At 42.1% G+C, this 16,263-nt stretch overlaps 1 protein-coding gene across 1 annotated transcript in view; it reads left to right on the plus strand.

Annotated features, from left to right (window-relative positions):
• The window catches only part of LOC148123434 (vomeronasal type-2 receptor 26-like), a 17,911-nt gene extending 7,913 nt beyond the window's left edge, over positions 1–9,998 (plus strand). Inside the window, 6 exon segments of the mRNA XM_087911721.1 lie at positions 2,378–2,689; positions 2,691–2,748; positions 2,751–3,185; positions 5,210–5,366; positions 6,092–6,215; positions 8,681–9,998. Of these exon segments, the coding sequence (XP_087767847.1) occupies positions 2,378–2,689; positions 2,691–2,748; positions 2,751–3,185; positions 5,210–5,366; positions 6,092–6,215; positions 8,681–9,709 (2,115 nt within the window). The 3' untranslated portion in view covers positions 9,710–9,998.
• Positions 9,999–16,263: the final 6,265 nt, after the last annotated feature.

The following is a 16,263-nucleotide window of genomic DNA, read 5'->3' on the forward strand; positions in this document are numbered from 1 at the left end:
GATTAAAGGCATGCACCAACTGCCCAGCTCAAAAAATTATTGGTTAATTTTATATTTTAATTTTATCCCACAATAACATCAAGCTATACAACTGTAAGGTATATAAAGAGGACCTAGCTCAGACCCATACTGGGTTCATGTTTGTTGCTTCATTCTCTATGATCCCCTATGAGCCCTCCGTAGCTAATTCAGTGGCCTAGTGTCCTCGGCCCCTCTGTCTCCTACAATCCTTCTTTATTCTCTTCTGCTGAGTTCCCCTTGTTCTACCTAGTGTTTGGCTGTGGGTCTCTTTATCAGCTCCTATTGGTTGCTGGATGACACCTTTCTGATGACAATTAGGCAAGGCACCAGCAGAATATCATTAGGAATCATTTCATTGACTTCTTTTTGTTTGTTTGTTTTGTCAGTTGTGTTTGGTTCTATCCTGGGTATCTGGGCTATCCTGTCTCTTGTTCCTGGCTATCCAGGTGATGTGGCTCCCTCTTGTGGTTGTAGACCACAAGTTGGACCAGTCATGGGTTGACCACTCCAACAGGTCTGGTTATAGAAGATGGCCAGTTTGGGCTCTGTATCCATTATTACTAGGAGACTTCATGAGAAAAAAGAAAAAAAAACCTCAAGATAGCTAAAACAATCTTATACAATAAGACAATATGCAGGGGAATCAACACCTCTAATTTCAACCTGTATTATAGAGCTGTAGTAATAAAACCCTCATGGTATTGTCATAAAAATAGACAGGCTAATTAATAGAATCTAATCAAAGACACAGGTGTAAATCCACACACCTGTGGATACCTGATTTTCGATAAAGAAACCAGAAATATACAATGTAAAAAAGAAACCATCTTCAGCAAATGGTGCTGGTCTAACTGGATGTTAGTATGTAGAAGAATGAGAATTGATTTATATCTATTACCCTGCACAAAAACTCAAGTACAAGTGGATCAAAGATCTCAATGTAAAACCAGATACACTGAACCTAATAGAAGAGAAAGAGGGGGAATAGTCTTGAATACATTGGCACAGGAGGCAGCTTCCTGAACAGAACACCAATAGCATAGGCACTAAGATCAACAATCTGTAAATGGGACCTTGTGAAACTGAGAAGCTTCTGTAAGGCAAACGACACTATTGATGGAAAAAATGGCAGCCTACGGAATGGGAAAATATTTTCACTAACCCCGCATCTGGAAGAGGCCCAATCCAAAATATATAAAGAACTCAAGAAGCTAGATAATCCAATTAAAAATGGGGTACAGATCAAAAGAAAAAATTCTCAAGAGAGGAACATTAAATGGCTGAGAAACACTTAAAGAAATGTTCAATATCAATATCCTTAGCCATCAGGAAATGCAAATCAAAACTACTTTGAGATTCCATCTTATACCTGTCAGAATGGCTAAGATCAATAACACGAGTGATGGTTATTGCAGGTGAAAATGTGGAACAAGGGAACACTCCTGCATTGCTGGTAGAAGTACAAACTTGTACAGCCACTTTGGAAACCAATATGGCAGTTCTTCAGAAAATTGTGAAACCTCAAGTTCCAGCTATACCACTCATGAGCATATACCCAAGGGATGCTCATTTGTACCACAAGGACGCTTGTTCAACTATGTTCATAGAACTTTATTCATAATAACCAGACACTGGGAACAATGTAGATGTTCTAAACAAAGAATAGATATAGAAAATGTGGTACCTTACACAATGAAGTATTAGCTTTTAAAAACAATGACATCATGAAATTTGCAGGCAAATGGATGAAACTAGAAAAAAATCATCCTGAGTGAGGTTATCTAGACCCAGAAAGATAAACATGGTATGTACTCACTTATAAGTGGACATTAGCTGTTAAGTAAAGGATAATCATTCCACATTCCACAGATACAGAGAAGCCAAGCAACAAGGAGGGCTCAAGGGTGAATATATGATTTCTCTGGAAAGGGGAAACAAAATAGATTTTACAGGTTGATTGGGAGTAGGTGGGGATGGGAACAGGAGGGATCAGTCCTTTCATGAAAATTCATCATATTTTAATACACACACACACACACACACACATATATATACACACACATATGCATATATATATACACACATATGCATATGTGTGTGTGTGTGTGTGTGTCTATGTCGCAGGTGTAGGAGGAAGCCTGAAGAAGGCATCACATTTCCTTGAGCTGGAGTTACAGGCAGATGTGAGCTACCTAATGTAGGTACTGGGAATAGAACTTAGGTCCTCTGCAAGAAGAACTCTTAACCACTGAGCCATGTCTCCAGCCCCCTCCTTCCCACATTTAAACCAGATCATCAGCCTACGCCCAAGTCCAAGTCTCATCCACCCTTCTATTGCTTGGCTCTTCCATGACAGGTCAGTTATGGATCCTCACTACCCAGCCTCAGTGACAAGATCCAGTTCCCATCTTTCCTTCGGACCATGACTAGTAACCTCACATCTTGCCGTGCCGTGACCCAGCTGATCATTCACTTTCAGTGGTCCTGGGTGATCATTCTGGTCCATGATGATGACTTTGGGCAGCAGGCCAGCTCTCTGGCCATTCAGGAGCTGAGCCCAGCTGGTGTGTGCATTGGGTTCACCCTCCATGCTCCTTCCCATGAGTCCATAGGGAAGATGGGAGAGATTGTCCAGAAGATGCAGAAATGCACAGCCAGGGTTGTTCTGTTTTTTTCTGAACAATGCAAATTTCCAGCTTATTCTGTATAGGTTACTGGGTGTTCCTATTTTCAGGTCTGGGTCAGCAAGGGCACTCTGCACATGGCACTTGCCCTGTCCATTCCAGGCATTTCCCAGGTATTGCATGGCACATTTGGCCTTCTGTATCACAGCAGCAGGGCTACTGGCTTCCTAGAGTTCCTTGCTAACCTTCTCCCTAGCCAAACCCCAGAAGACATGTTTATAAAGAAGTTTTGGGAGTTCACCTTTGATTGCACATGGCCCCACCAGAGCAGCACAGTGACAGAGGGTGTCCAGCTGTGCTCAGGGAATGAGAGTCTGATAAACAAACAGTACCCTTTCCCAGAAGTGAGTAAAATTGATGCTGCTTACACATCTGTCTACAGCGTTGCCCATGCCCTGCAAGACATGATAACCAGTGGACAGCAGGATGGGCAAAGTACAGATTCCCAGGCCTTCCAGCCCTGGCAGGTGAGAGAGACATGTGTGCAGTGGGTGACTCTGGGATGGTTGGGGAAGAGGACATTGGTTCTCACTAGGTTGTAGAAAAGCTGACTATATGCTTCAGCAAGGATGTCACATGCTTACTACTGAGAGACATCTTAGAAGGAATAGTAACCAAGGAATCCATGCTATGTGCGTATTCACAGATGTGTCCAGTCCCTGGGGGTTGCTTGCCTTGGCAAATACAGGATACCTAGTAAAATTAATATTTCAGATAACAGTAAATAGATTTTTAGTGTTTCAAATTTAATCTTTGGTAAACAGTGGATGGCTTTTAGTATTGGCATGATGCAAATCAGGGTTTCAAACATTATCAAATGCCATTTTTTTATTTTTTATTTTTTGGTGTATTGTACATGCATGTGGGAACATGTGTGTGGACATGCAGGCACATGTGGTGGGGTTTGCACTTATTTGTACATACATACATGTAGAAAGGTCTGAGGATGATTAGAAATAACTTTTCAATCACTCTTTTATCTTATTCTTTGGGGTAGGATCTGTCACTCAACCGCAGAACTTATTGATGTGACTAGTCTTGCTAGCCAGATTGTTCTGGGCATCTTCTGTCTCCACTTTCTGAGAATATAATTAGAATTGGCTGACACATCCACCTGGCATTTATGTGGGTTCTGTGAATTCTCAAGCTTTTATGACCAGTTCTTTAATTATTGAGCCATCTTCTAATCCCTTACTTATTTTTCTTTTTAACGTATTATTTTATATATTATTATTATTTTTTCATACATGTATATAATGTATTTTTATCATTTTATCCCCAGTCTTCTTTGTCTGTGTGCCTGCCTACCTTCTATCTATCTATCTATCTATCTATCTATCTATCTATCTATCTATCTATCTATCTTCTCAAATCCATTCAAAATAGCATGGGCCAAGATCTGTAAGGGGCCCTCTGAAAACTGGTTGTTCCGTGATGAAGTAACTGGTGAGAGTGGTGGACAAGGACTGGGTGTATTTTCATCACCTTCACTCAAACGACCTGAATCAGCCCTCTATGCCTGTGAAGGTACATATGGTTGTAATGAGATAGACAGTAATAGATGTTGGCTTTTTGTTTGAGGGTGACAGATTAAAAAATATAGGAGGCCAGACTTTGTGGGTCATGCCTATCAAATGGACAGGGTGTAGCTATAGAATCCTGCAGTTAAGGCCAACCTGGATACAAAACAAAATCTTGTCACAAAATTAAATGTGGGTGTCAAAATGTCTGTGTGTACTTAATGAAGATGTAAAGTAGATGAATGAGTAAGGAGTGAGTGAAGGGAAGTGAAAGGCTGGAAGTGAAAGTGGAAATATCTGAGTTTCAGACAAGAGAATGAGAAGTCTCATCATGGGAAGAAGAGATAGCATTGTGGATGACAGGTCCGGCATGTCAGGACCCTAGAATGGAGACAAACAGAAGAGCCACGTGGGTGGACTGATGAATTGTGGGAGACTGGTTAGAGTCACTGGGCAGTTTAGGTGGGCTGGGGCCAGGCTCCTGAGTGTGAAGGGAAGACTGAGAACAATAGTGCACAACCAAATGAGACCCTGGAGCAGGAACTACGTTGTCATGTTTTTGGGTTTAATTTTAAGGCTGCTGAGATGGTTCAGTGGGTTAAGGCACTTGTTCCCAAGCATAAGTTGGATTCCTGAGTCCCATATGGCAGCATAAGGAGAGAACATTCCTGAGGGTTGTTCTCTAATTCCACAATATGAGTAATCTGTGTATACACACACACACACACACACACACACACACACACACACACACACACAGAGTACTAGGTTAAAATGATCTGGATTAATTATTATGAATTATTACTTTTTTAAAGATAGATTAGGCTGAAAATATCATAGATACTTGATATCCCTTATGCCTAATGGGTCCAGTTCTCGATTGAAGTGGCGCTCAGTCACTTCAGAGGCCATTGGCATGTGGTAATTTGGATAAAACCCCTGTTTGGTCCTGGCCAGTCTACAGTGTCTCCTTTCTTTCCTCAGCCCTCAGGAAGGTGCACCTTAAGACTCCTGATGGAAGCAAGATTATGTTTGATGACAATGGAGATTTAATAACAAAATTTGAGATTTTTCAGGGACAGAAGACTCTCGAGGGTGTTTTTCATTTGGTCCATGTAGGCATGATAGACCCTCAAAAAAAGTAAGAGAGACAGTCATAGCTTCTGAGTTAGGCATGGAGGCTAGCAAGCAGAAAGCCAAGGCCATCAAGGAAAGCATGTCCAGGCTATGGACAGTATCTAAAAGAAAGAAAAAAGAGATAATAAGATGGAAAAAGGAAAAATAGACTTTTCTGAGTAATTGAGATAAGCAGGCTGACTTGATAAAACTGCATGGCAGACTTCTGCAGTGTCTGCCAATACTTAGAATTCTATTTCAAGTTTTGTTTTGAATGTATGGATGTTTCCTAGCACATATATTAGTATAGTATGTGTGTGCCTGGTTCCCGTGGAGGCTGTAAGAGGGCACTGGATCCTCTGGACCTGGAGTTACAGTATGAGTTGCTATATGAGTGCTGGGATTTGAACCCAGGTCCTCTGGAAGAGCAGCCAGTACTCTTAACCACTGAGCCTTCTCTCCTGCCCGCATCCATTCAATTGTTGATGTAGGAACCCCAAGGACCTTTGAAAAGACAATACATCAAAATGTTTCGGTATGTTTTTGAAACCCTTAGCAAGGTAAGCAAGATGTGGCCTATTACATTCAAAGGTACTTCCCCAGTTTGTCATCTGCTGGGATAAACATGTTTTCTGAAAGGCTTCTCATCTAGTGGGCTGAGAGGGAACTCTCCTGTTCTGGTTCTTAGGGTGAGGTCAAGCATCTGTATCCCTAAAGAGTCACTGGTGACACTATGCTCACTGTTACTAGGTGCCCACCTCTGTCTGCAGTGAAAGCTGCCTTCCAGGGTTCAGCCAAGTGCCCAGGCTGGGAGCCCCCCACTGCTGTTTTGATTGCAGTCCCTGCCCCGAGGGACAGTTTGCAGATAAAAAAGGTAAGGGCATGTGGAGCTGGAATCTGAGGAACCAAAGGGAATTGTGAGCCTCCTGTATTTCTCCACTGTCTTAGTTACTGTCCTACTGCTGTGAAGAGACACCATGACCAAGGTAACTTCTAAACGAAAAGCCTTCAACTGGGGGCTTACTTATAGTTTTGGAGACTGAGTCCATGACCATCATGGCAGGAAACATGGCATCATTCAGGCAGGCATAGTGCTGCAGCAGCAGCTGAAAGCTTACATTCTCATCCAAAAACAGCAGGCAGGCAGAGAGCTAGAGAGTCGGCCTGATGTGGGAATTTGAACTTTAAAGACTCCTCCCAGTGACACACCTCCTTCAGCAAGCCTGCACCTCCCAAACCATCCCCAACAGCCCAGAACTAGGATTCAAACATCCAAATCTATAAAACTATGTCGGTCATTCTCAGTCAAACCACCACACTCATCCACTGAGATATTGCAGTCTTTGCTTTCTTGTGGAATACCAGTCTGAACGGTAGTCTTTTCATTGTTCTTAGGTAAATGCTTAATTGCAACAGATGAGTGCGTGAATCATCACTGGACTGCATAATGAATTCTTCTCTAGCAAACACTGTACATACTTTCGCCCCTGATTAAGAAAGATGGCATATGCTACTTAAACAAACTTCAGTGGTTCTGTAATCAGAACCTGGTTTTTGCTGATATTGATGACTTTCACTTGCTTTTTAAACCTCTTGTAAGAGGAACTGCATGTAGATGTTCTGTGATTTCCTTCCTCTGTGTTTGTGGTCGAATGGCAGCCGATCACCACATCCCGTACTGTTTGAGCTGCAGAAGTTGTTGCTTTACCATTCTGAAAGCTGGAAATGGAAAGTCAAGTTATCCTCAAGCTGGTGTTGTGTGGGCCTCGCTCTTGCCCTGGAAGAGTCATTCCCTCACTGTGTGCTCTGGTGTGTGTGTGTGTGTGTGTGTGTGTGTGTGTGTGTGAGAGAGAGAGAGAGAGAGAGAGAGAGAAAGAGAGAGAGAGAGAGAGAGAGAGAGAGAGAGAGAGATCCTTTTTTTTTCTTTTTGGCTTGTTGTTTTGTTATAGACACTGCCTCAGCATGTAGCCCTGACTGGCTTGGAACTCACTAAGTTGACCAGTCTGCCTCTGAACTGATAGAAATTTACCTGTCTGCCCCTCAAGTGCAGAGATTAGAGTCACCTGCAGTCACACCAGCTCCAACTCCCTATTCTTATTAGGTCTGCAGCCCAGTTCTAATTCGGGTCTACGCTGGGGATCACACTTAACCCTTATTACATTGTCTCCAGTTTACTCATGGCAAAATATATCCCATTTTGAGGTGCTTAGGGATAGGAGTTCATCAAGTGAATTTTGAATTTTTGGGGCACTACTCAGGCTAAAACATTTGTCAGTATGGCCAGTTACTGAGACTACTGGCAAAAAAAAATGAACCATTAAGAGCTCACATTAAGACCAGATGTAGTGGCACATTCCTTTAATTTCAGCACTCAGAGGGCAGAGGCAGGAGGATCTTTGTGCATTGTGGCCTGCCAGTATAGTCAGCCCAGTGATCTCCAGGTTCAGTGAGACACCCTGTCTTAAAAACTAAGGTGAAAGAGGGCTGAAAAGGGGGCTCAACAGTTAAGAACATCCACATGGTGGCTCACAACCATCTGCACTTCTAGTTATAGGTGATCTGATGCCATCTTCTGACTGCTGCAGGAACCAGGCATTCAAATAATTTCCATACATATGAACAGAAAAAATACTCAACAAGTAAAATAAAAGAAGTAATTACAAAAGAATAAGCTGTGGAGACTGGTTACACAGCCCATCAGTTAAAGTCTTCACTGTCAACCCTGACAGCATAAGTCAGTGTCTGGGACCCACATGGTAGAAGGAGAGCACCAAATTCATGAAAGTTGTATTGACCCTCATTAGCACACCTTGGCATGCATGAGCCCACATATGTACATACACACACCAAATATACAAATAGGTTTGACTAATAAGTAAGGTAGGGGGCCGGGCAGTGGTGGCACACACCTTTAATCCCAGCACTCAGGAGGCAGAGGCAGGCAGATCTTTGTGAGGTAGGGGAAATGATTGAGAAATTATATCTGATGAAAATGCCTGGTTTTGATAAGCATATGCGTGTACTTATGTGCATGCACACACAAACCTGCACACATACACACTCGCATAAGCGAGGTAGAGTGGTGCAGGTCTATAGTGACAGCACTAAAGAAGTTGAGGAAGGAGGCTTAGGAATTCATGGCCACCCTCTGCCACTCAGCCTGAGTTCCATGAGACACTGAAGACAAAACAAAACAGATACAGAACGCGCAACTTTTTCCTCTGTGCCTCTGCTTCTAATATCACCCATCCCAGCCCTGGTCACCAAGAATAATTCATAAATCCATGACTTGATGGAAAGGCTGTAAGGGCAGGGAGTGCTTGGGGCACCTTCCTTCAGAGCTGGTGCAATTGGCACAGTGTTGCAGAAATGGTGTCTGTGTCTCCCGTAGACATGAAGAGATGTCTCCTGTGCCCCAAGGAGCAGTACTCGAGCCACACCAGAGACCGCTGCCTGCCCAGGACAGAGATCTTCCTGGCCTTCGAGGAACCTCTGGGATTCATGCTGGCTTTGGTGGCACTCTTCCTGGCTGGTCTGTCTGTCCTGGTTCTGGGAGTGTTTCTGAAGCACAGGGACACCCCCGTGGTGAGGGCCAACAACAGGACCCTCAGCTACTTCCTGCTGATCTCTCTTTCCCTCTGTTCCCTGTGCGCCTTGCTGTTCCTTGGCCGCCCCAGTGTCCCCACGTGCCTCCTGCGTCAGATGACCTTTGCTGTGGTGTTCACGGTGGCTGTCTCCTCTGTTCTGGCCAAGACTCTCACAGTGGTCCTGGCCTTCAGGGTCACCAGGCCGGGGGGCAGGATCCAGGTGTGCCTGAGCCCTGGGGCTTCCACCTCAGTGGTCCTCATTGCTTCCTTCATGCAGGTTGTTCTTTGTGGGGTCTGGCTGGCCACCTCCCCATCATTCCCAGACAGGGATATGGTCTCGGAGCCCCAGCACATTGTCATCCAGTGCCAGGAGGGTTCTGGCACCATCTTCTTCTGTGTGCTGGGCTACTTGGTGTTTCTGGCGGGGGGTACCTTCTCTGTGGCTTTTCTGGCCAGGGGCCTACCAGATGTCTTCAACGAGACTAAGTTCCTGGCCTTCAGCATGCTGCTCTTCTGCAGTATCTGGACAGCATACCTGTTCCTGTACCACAGTGCTCGGGGCAAATCCACGGTGGCTGTAGAGATCTTCTCCATCCTGGCCTCCACTGCTGGCCTTCTGGGTGGCATCTTCATCCCCAAGTGCTACATCATCTTGCTGAGACAAGAGAGGAACATGCCTGCCTGGCTAAGGCAAGGCCACCAGGCACAGCAAGACAGGCGGAGTGAGATGCTTCAGAGAAGGTGTCTCCCCAGGTCTGTACCACAAGGATTCATGACCTAGTCCTTGAAGGGGGGAACACTAGGCCCAACTGTGTGATTTGGCTCACTATTTCTGTGTGGATCAAAAGATACTTAAAGGAACCATCAAGGTAAGAACAAAACACTCACGACTATTGATTTGATAGTAGACACATGTTATTGTATTAAGCAGGGAGCCACTTGTTGGTTCCCAGCTGCCCACCCCTGAAATAATCACACAGAAATTGTATTAATTAGATCACTGCTTGGCCCATTAGCTTTAACTTCTTATTGGCTAACTCTTACATCTTAGTTTAACCCATTTCTATTAATCTGTGCATCATCATGAGGTTGTGACCTACCAGCAAAGTTTCAGAGCATATGTCTCCAGCGACAGCAGCTTCATGACTTCCTGTAACTCTGTCCTTCTTTCTCCCAGTATTCAGCTGTCTTCCCTGCCTACCTTAGTTCTGCCCTATAAACAGGTCAAGGCAGTTTCTTCCTTCCTTCCTTCCTTCCTTCCTTCCTTCCTTCCTTCCTTCCTTCCTTCCTTCCTTCCTTCCTTCCTTCTTCCCTTCCTCCCTTCCTCCTTCCCTCCCTCCCTCCTTTCCTTCCTTTCTTCCTTTCTTTTTTCTTTTTTCTTTTGTTAAGATGGGATTTCTTTGTAGCTTTGGAGCCTGTCCTGGAACTAGCTCTTGTAGACCATACTGGCCTTGAACTCACAGAGATTCTCCTGCCTCTGCCTCCCGAGTGCTGGGATTAAAGGCATGCGCCACCACTGCCCGGCATTTTCTTTATTTGTTAACTAAGAAAAGCATCACATAGATAGAAGGATCTCCCACACAATTTCCCCTTTTCTGTTTAAATAAAAAGGAAGGCTTTAACATAGTAAAATTCTAGCAAGAATTACAGTTACAATATTTATATCTACTTTATCTTTTATCATAACTGAGGACAACTATAACTATCTATCTATTTTTCAACTCCATCAAAAACTCCAGAAGGATATATTATTACCCAAGTAAACAGGAAGTACATTGTAAGACACATCTAAAACTCTAGAATTGACAGAGACATCTCACTGCCTAGACAGTTGTACAAAGTTCTTCTGTACCGTTGAGGCATCCATCTTCAGCCTACAGGCCCATAGTATCCAGCAGACTTTTCCACGAAGTAGGAAATTTCAAAGACAGGTCTGCCTACATTGGCAGTTTGCCAGTCACTTTCTTCTGTATCCTCATAGTGTCTGGCAGACTCTTTCATGAAGCAGGAACCCTGAAGGATTAGTCTTACCTTTAGGCAAGTTCAGCAGTCATTTCTCTGTGGCTCCTGCATATGCAGTTCATCAAACAGACTCCGAAAGAAGCGTCTTCAATGCCCATCTTCCTCTTGAAGTACATTGGTGCTGCCAGGAACAGATGTGTCTCACTGTCATTAAAAGCTCTAAATGTTTAAAACATTTTAAATGCCATATTCTGAAGTCTCTGAAAGATTTGAAGAATACCTAACTAACTGAAAAATATCTATACATCTAGAAATCTAACTAACATGACTACAAGTTTGCCTATTATAGATGATTATCTATTAGCCTATATTTCTTAATTATACATTACATCTTTAAATGAACTACATTAAATAACTACCTTAATCAAGGGCAGAAATATACATGTACCATATAACAAAATTTACCTTAAATTTGTATCAATAAACCAAGATCTATATCAATGCAAATTATTAATATCTATATCGTATCCCCCTTTAAATATAAACATTTATAGACAGTATTTGGAAATATGGGTGTAGCTATTTCTCTCCAAACTGCTTCCTGCTATTTATTGGGTGAAATAATTTTTTGAGTGGTTTCACGGCAACCTTTCAGGGGGTGTAGTCTATCATACCGTATTGGTCTGGAAGCTATCCACAGGTTCTCATCTTCTCTGAAAACAAAAGAAAAAAACCGCTTTTCAAAAACAACATATCCTTAAACTCAAATTTTGGAATCAAGATGCCTTTATGTTGGTTTAACTTAGCAGTCCGTACAATGAAATGTCTCAATTGTCATCTTTTTTTTTTAAATTTATTTGGAACAGGTTCTTTCCACATCAACAAGGCTGGTTTATAACTTGTAGCAATCCCCCTCTTCAGGCTCCTGAGTGGTGGGATTTTATGTGTGCTCCCACACATTAAATGTTCATAATGTAAATGGATGAATTATATACTATGTACTTTATTATGCCTCAATAAAGCTTATATTAAAAAGAATATTCATTAATTACAAAGTGTGAAGTTTATATTCTGATTTCTAAGAAAAGATCAAACTACTAAAAGTGGAAATGAAATAAGTGTGAGCTGAAATATCAGTGAACAGGTGTATTGCAGGTTTTTATTTATTTGTTTGTAATTTATATGTTTATTGATTGGTAGATTGGTGTGCTTGTTTCCATCCATGCTTTTCGTCGTGCAACTGTCAAAGCACTATGTTGAGGTCAGAGGGTGAGTTTTAGAAGTCAGTTTTCTTTTTTTTTTAATTTATTTTTATTTTTCAATTCAAAAATTTACACTTCCTCCCCTCCTCCCATTCCCCTGTTCCTCCACTCCTCCTCCTCCCTCCCCATCCCATCTTTAAGAGAGGGCAGGGAACCCTGCCCTGTGGAAAATCCGAGGCCCTCCCCCTTCCATCCAGGCCTAGGAAGCTTTGCATCCAAATAGACTAGGGTCCCAAAAAGCCAGTACATGCAGTAAAAATAAGTCTCAGTGCCATTATCAATGGCTTCTCAGTCAGCCCCCATTTTCAGCCACATTCAGAGAGTCGGGCTTGATCGCATGTTCATTCAGTCCCGGTCCAGCTGAATTTGGTGAGCTCCCATTAGAACAGGCACACTGTCTCAGTGGGTGGACCAACCCCTGGCAGCCCTTGCTCATCTTCTCCCTCCTTCTGCTTTTCAACTGGACCTTGGGAGCTCAGTCCATTCCTCTGATGAGGGTCTCAGTCTCTATCTCCATCCATCGAAGATTCTATGGTGATATTCGAGATAATCATCAGTGTGATAGTGGGGCAAGGCCAGTTCACATACCCTATCCTCTGCTGCTGAAGGACCTAGCTGGGGACATTCCTGTGGACACCTGGAATCCCCTCTAGAGCCAAGTCTCTTGCCAACCCTAAAATATCTCCCTTAATGTAGATATCTTCTTCCCTGCTCCTATATCTGCCCTTCCTCTAACTCCATCCTTCTACTCTTCCAAGCTCTCCCCAGTCTTTCCCTTCTCTCTCTCCCCTCCCCTTCCCCCACACCAATCCCCACCCCCACCCCATCTACATGCTCCCAACTTTTGCAGGGTGATCTTGTTTGCTTCAAATTTCCAGGAGGATCTATATATGTTTTTCTTTGGGTTCACCTTGTTATTTGACTTCTCTAGGCTTGTGAACTATAGGCTTAATGTCCTTTGTTTATGGCTAGAGTCCAATAATTAGTGAGTACATACCATATTCATCTTTTTGGGTCTGAGTTATCTCACTCAGGATAATGTTTTCTATTTCCATCCATTTGCATGCAAAATTCAAAATGTCATTATTTTTTACTGTAGAGTAGTATTCTAATGTGTATATATTCCATACTTTCTTTATCCATTCTTCCATTGAGGGGCATCTAGGTTGTTTCCAGGTTCTGGTTATTACAAATAATGCTGCTATGAACATAGTTGAACAAATGCTTTTGTAATATGATTGGGCTTTTCTTGGGCATATTCCCAAGAGTGGTATTGCTGGATCCTGAGGTAGGTTGATTCCCAATTTCCTGAGAGACCGCTACACTGATTTCCAAAGTGGTTGCACAAGTTTGCTTTCCAACCAACAATGGATGAGTGTTCTCCTTACTCCACATTCTCTCCAGCATAGGCTATCATTGGTGTTTTTGATTTTAGCTATTCTGACAGGTGTAAGATGGTATCTCAAAGTTGTTTTGATTTGCATTTCCCTGATCGCTAAGGAGGTTGAGTATGACCTTAAGTGTCTTTTGGCCATTTGAACTTCTTCTGTTGAGAATTCTCTGTTCAGTTCAGTACCCCATTTTTTAATTGGGTTAATTAGAATTTTAATGTCTAGTTTCTTGAGTTCTTTATATATTTTTGAGATCAGACCTTTGTCTGATGCGGGATTGGTGAAGATCTTCTCCCATTCAGTAGGATGCCTTTTTATCTTAATGACAGTGTCCTTTGCTTTACAGAAGCTTCTCAGTTTCAGGAGGCCCCATTTATTCATTGTTTCTCTTATTGTCTGTGCTACTGGGGTTCTACGTAGGAAGTGATCTCCTGTGCCCATGTGTTGCAGACTATTTCCCACTTTCTCTTCTATCAGGTTCCATGTGGTCAGATTAATGTTGAGGTCTTTAATCCATTTGGACTTGAGTTTTGTGCATGGTGATAGATATGGATCTATTTTCTTTCTTCTACAGGTTGACATCCAGTTATGACAGCACCATTTGTTGAAGATGCATACATTTCTTCCATTGTATACTTTTAGCTCTTTTGTAGAAAATCAGGTTTTCATAGGTTTGTGGGTTAATATCTAGGTCTTCGATTTGATTCCATTGGTCGACGTCTCTCTTTTTATGCCAATACCAAGCAGTTTTCATTACTGTAGCTTTGTAATAGAATTTGAAGTCAGGGACGGTAATGCCTCCGGAAGTTCCTTTATTACACAGGATTGTTTTGACTATCCTGGGTTTTTTGTTTTTCCATATAAAGTTGATTATTGTTCTCTCAAGGTCTGTGAAGAATTTTGTTGGGATTTTGATGGGGATTGTGTTGAATTAATAGATTGCCTTTGGTAGAATTGCCATTTTTACTATGTTGATCCTACCCATTCAAGAGCATGGGAGATTCTTCCATTTTCTGGTATCCTCTTCAATTTCTTTCTTCAAAGCCTTAAAGTTCTTGTCAAATAGATCTTTCACTTCCTTGGTAAGAGTTACCCCAAGATACTTTATGCTATTTTTGGCTATCATGAGAAGTCAGTTTTCTTTCTGACCATTGAGTGAGGGACCTGGTGATTTAATGAAGATCGTCAGGCTTCCTTTACCTGCTAAATGCTGAGCCATTGTTTTGACTCTATTTTTTACTTCATACAGGGATTATGGTTGTGTTTGATAATTATATTTATCTGTTGAAATAACAGTTTGGAATTTGTCTCCTTACTTGAATATATCTATTTTATATTTAAGAGGCTGTGTGGTGTGTGCATATGTGTGTGTGTGTGTGTGCATGCACATGTGTATGTCATACCTTTCATGCTGAGTCAGAGGACTAGTGGGTAGAGTTTTTTCTCCCCTAATTTGTTTTCAGGATCTTATACATATTTCTTTCATTTTAAATTTTTTTCACAAAAGAAAAAAAAACTATCTTTTTTCATTTTACATACTAATCCCAGTTCCCACTGCCTCCTCTCCTCCCATTCTCTCTACCTTCACCACCACCCTCATCCGCTCTGTAGCAAGGGCAAGGCACATTGCTCTGAGGAAGGACCAAGGCCCTCTCCAGTATATCCAGGCTGATCAAGGTATCCATCCAAAGAGAATGTGTTCTAAATAGCCAGGGACAAATCTTGGTGCCACTACTAGTTATCCTGAATTCTGCCCCTGCCAAACAAATGTCACCCACATTTAGAGGATCTGGTTTGGTCCCATGCTGGTTCCTTCCCTGTCTGGTGAGCTCCCCTTATTATGTCTGGTAAGCTGTTTTTGGGGTATACATGTTCAGTATTGAGATTTCCTCTTGGTGTATTGTTCCTGTTATGAGTATAAAGTGTCCTTCTTCATCTCTTCTGATTGATTTTAGTCAGAAGTCTGTTTTGTGAGATCTCAGGATAGCTATACCTGCTTGTTCTTAGGTCCATTTGATTGGAAAATCTTTTCCCAACCCTTTACTCTGAGGTAATGTCTGTCTTTGAGGTTCAGGTGTGTTTCTTGTATGCAGCAGAAAAATGGATCCTGCTTTCATATCCATTCTCTTAGCCTGTCTTTTTATAGGTGAACTGAGCCCACTGATATTAAGAGATATTAGTGATTAGTGATTGTTAATTCTTGTTATTTTTGGTTGTAGTGTCTATATTTGGTGGTAGTGTATCCATTTTGGGGGGTTTGCTGGTGTGAAGTTTTCTTGTTGCCTTTGTTTTTGTGGGTGCACTTATCTTCCTTGGGTTGAAGTTTTCCTTCTAGTACTTTCTGTAGAGCTGGATTTGTGGATAGGTATTGTTTAGAACTTGTTTTGTCAAAGAATATCTTTTTTTCTCCATCAATGTTGACAGACAACCTTGCTGGATATAGGAGTCTGAGCTTTCATCCTGATTTCTTAGTGTTTGCTGCACATCTGTCCAGAACCATCTGGCTCTCATGGTTTTCATTGAGAAGTCAGGTGTAGTTTTGATAGGACTGCCTTTATATGTTATTTGAGGTTTTTCCTTTACAACTTTCAACATTCTTACTTTACTCTGTATGTTTTGAGCTTTGAGTATTATATGGTGAGGGTTTTTTTTGTTCAATATATTTGGTGTTCTGTTGGCTTCTTGTGCCTTCATAGGTATATCTTTCTCTAGGTTTGGAA

Source organism: Myodes glareolus, chromosome 1, assembly GCF_982192425.1.
Source record: "Myodes glareolus chromosome 1, mMyoGla1.1, whole genome shotgun sequence".
Taxonomy (NCBI): domain Eukaryota; kingdom Metazoa; phylum Chordata; class Mammalia; order Rodentia; family Cricetidae; genus Myodes; species Myodes glareolus.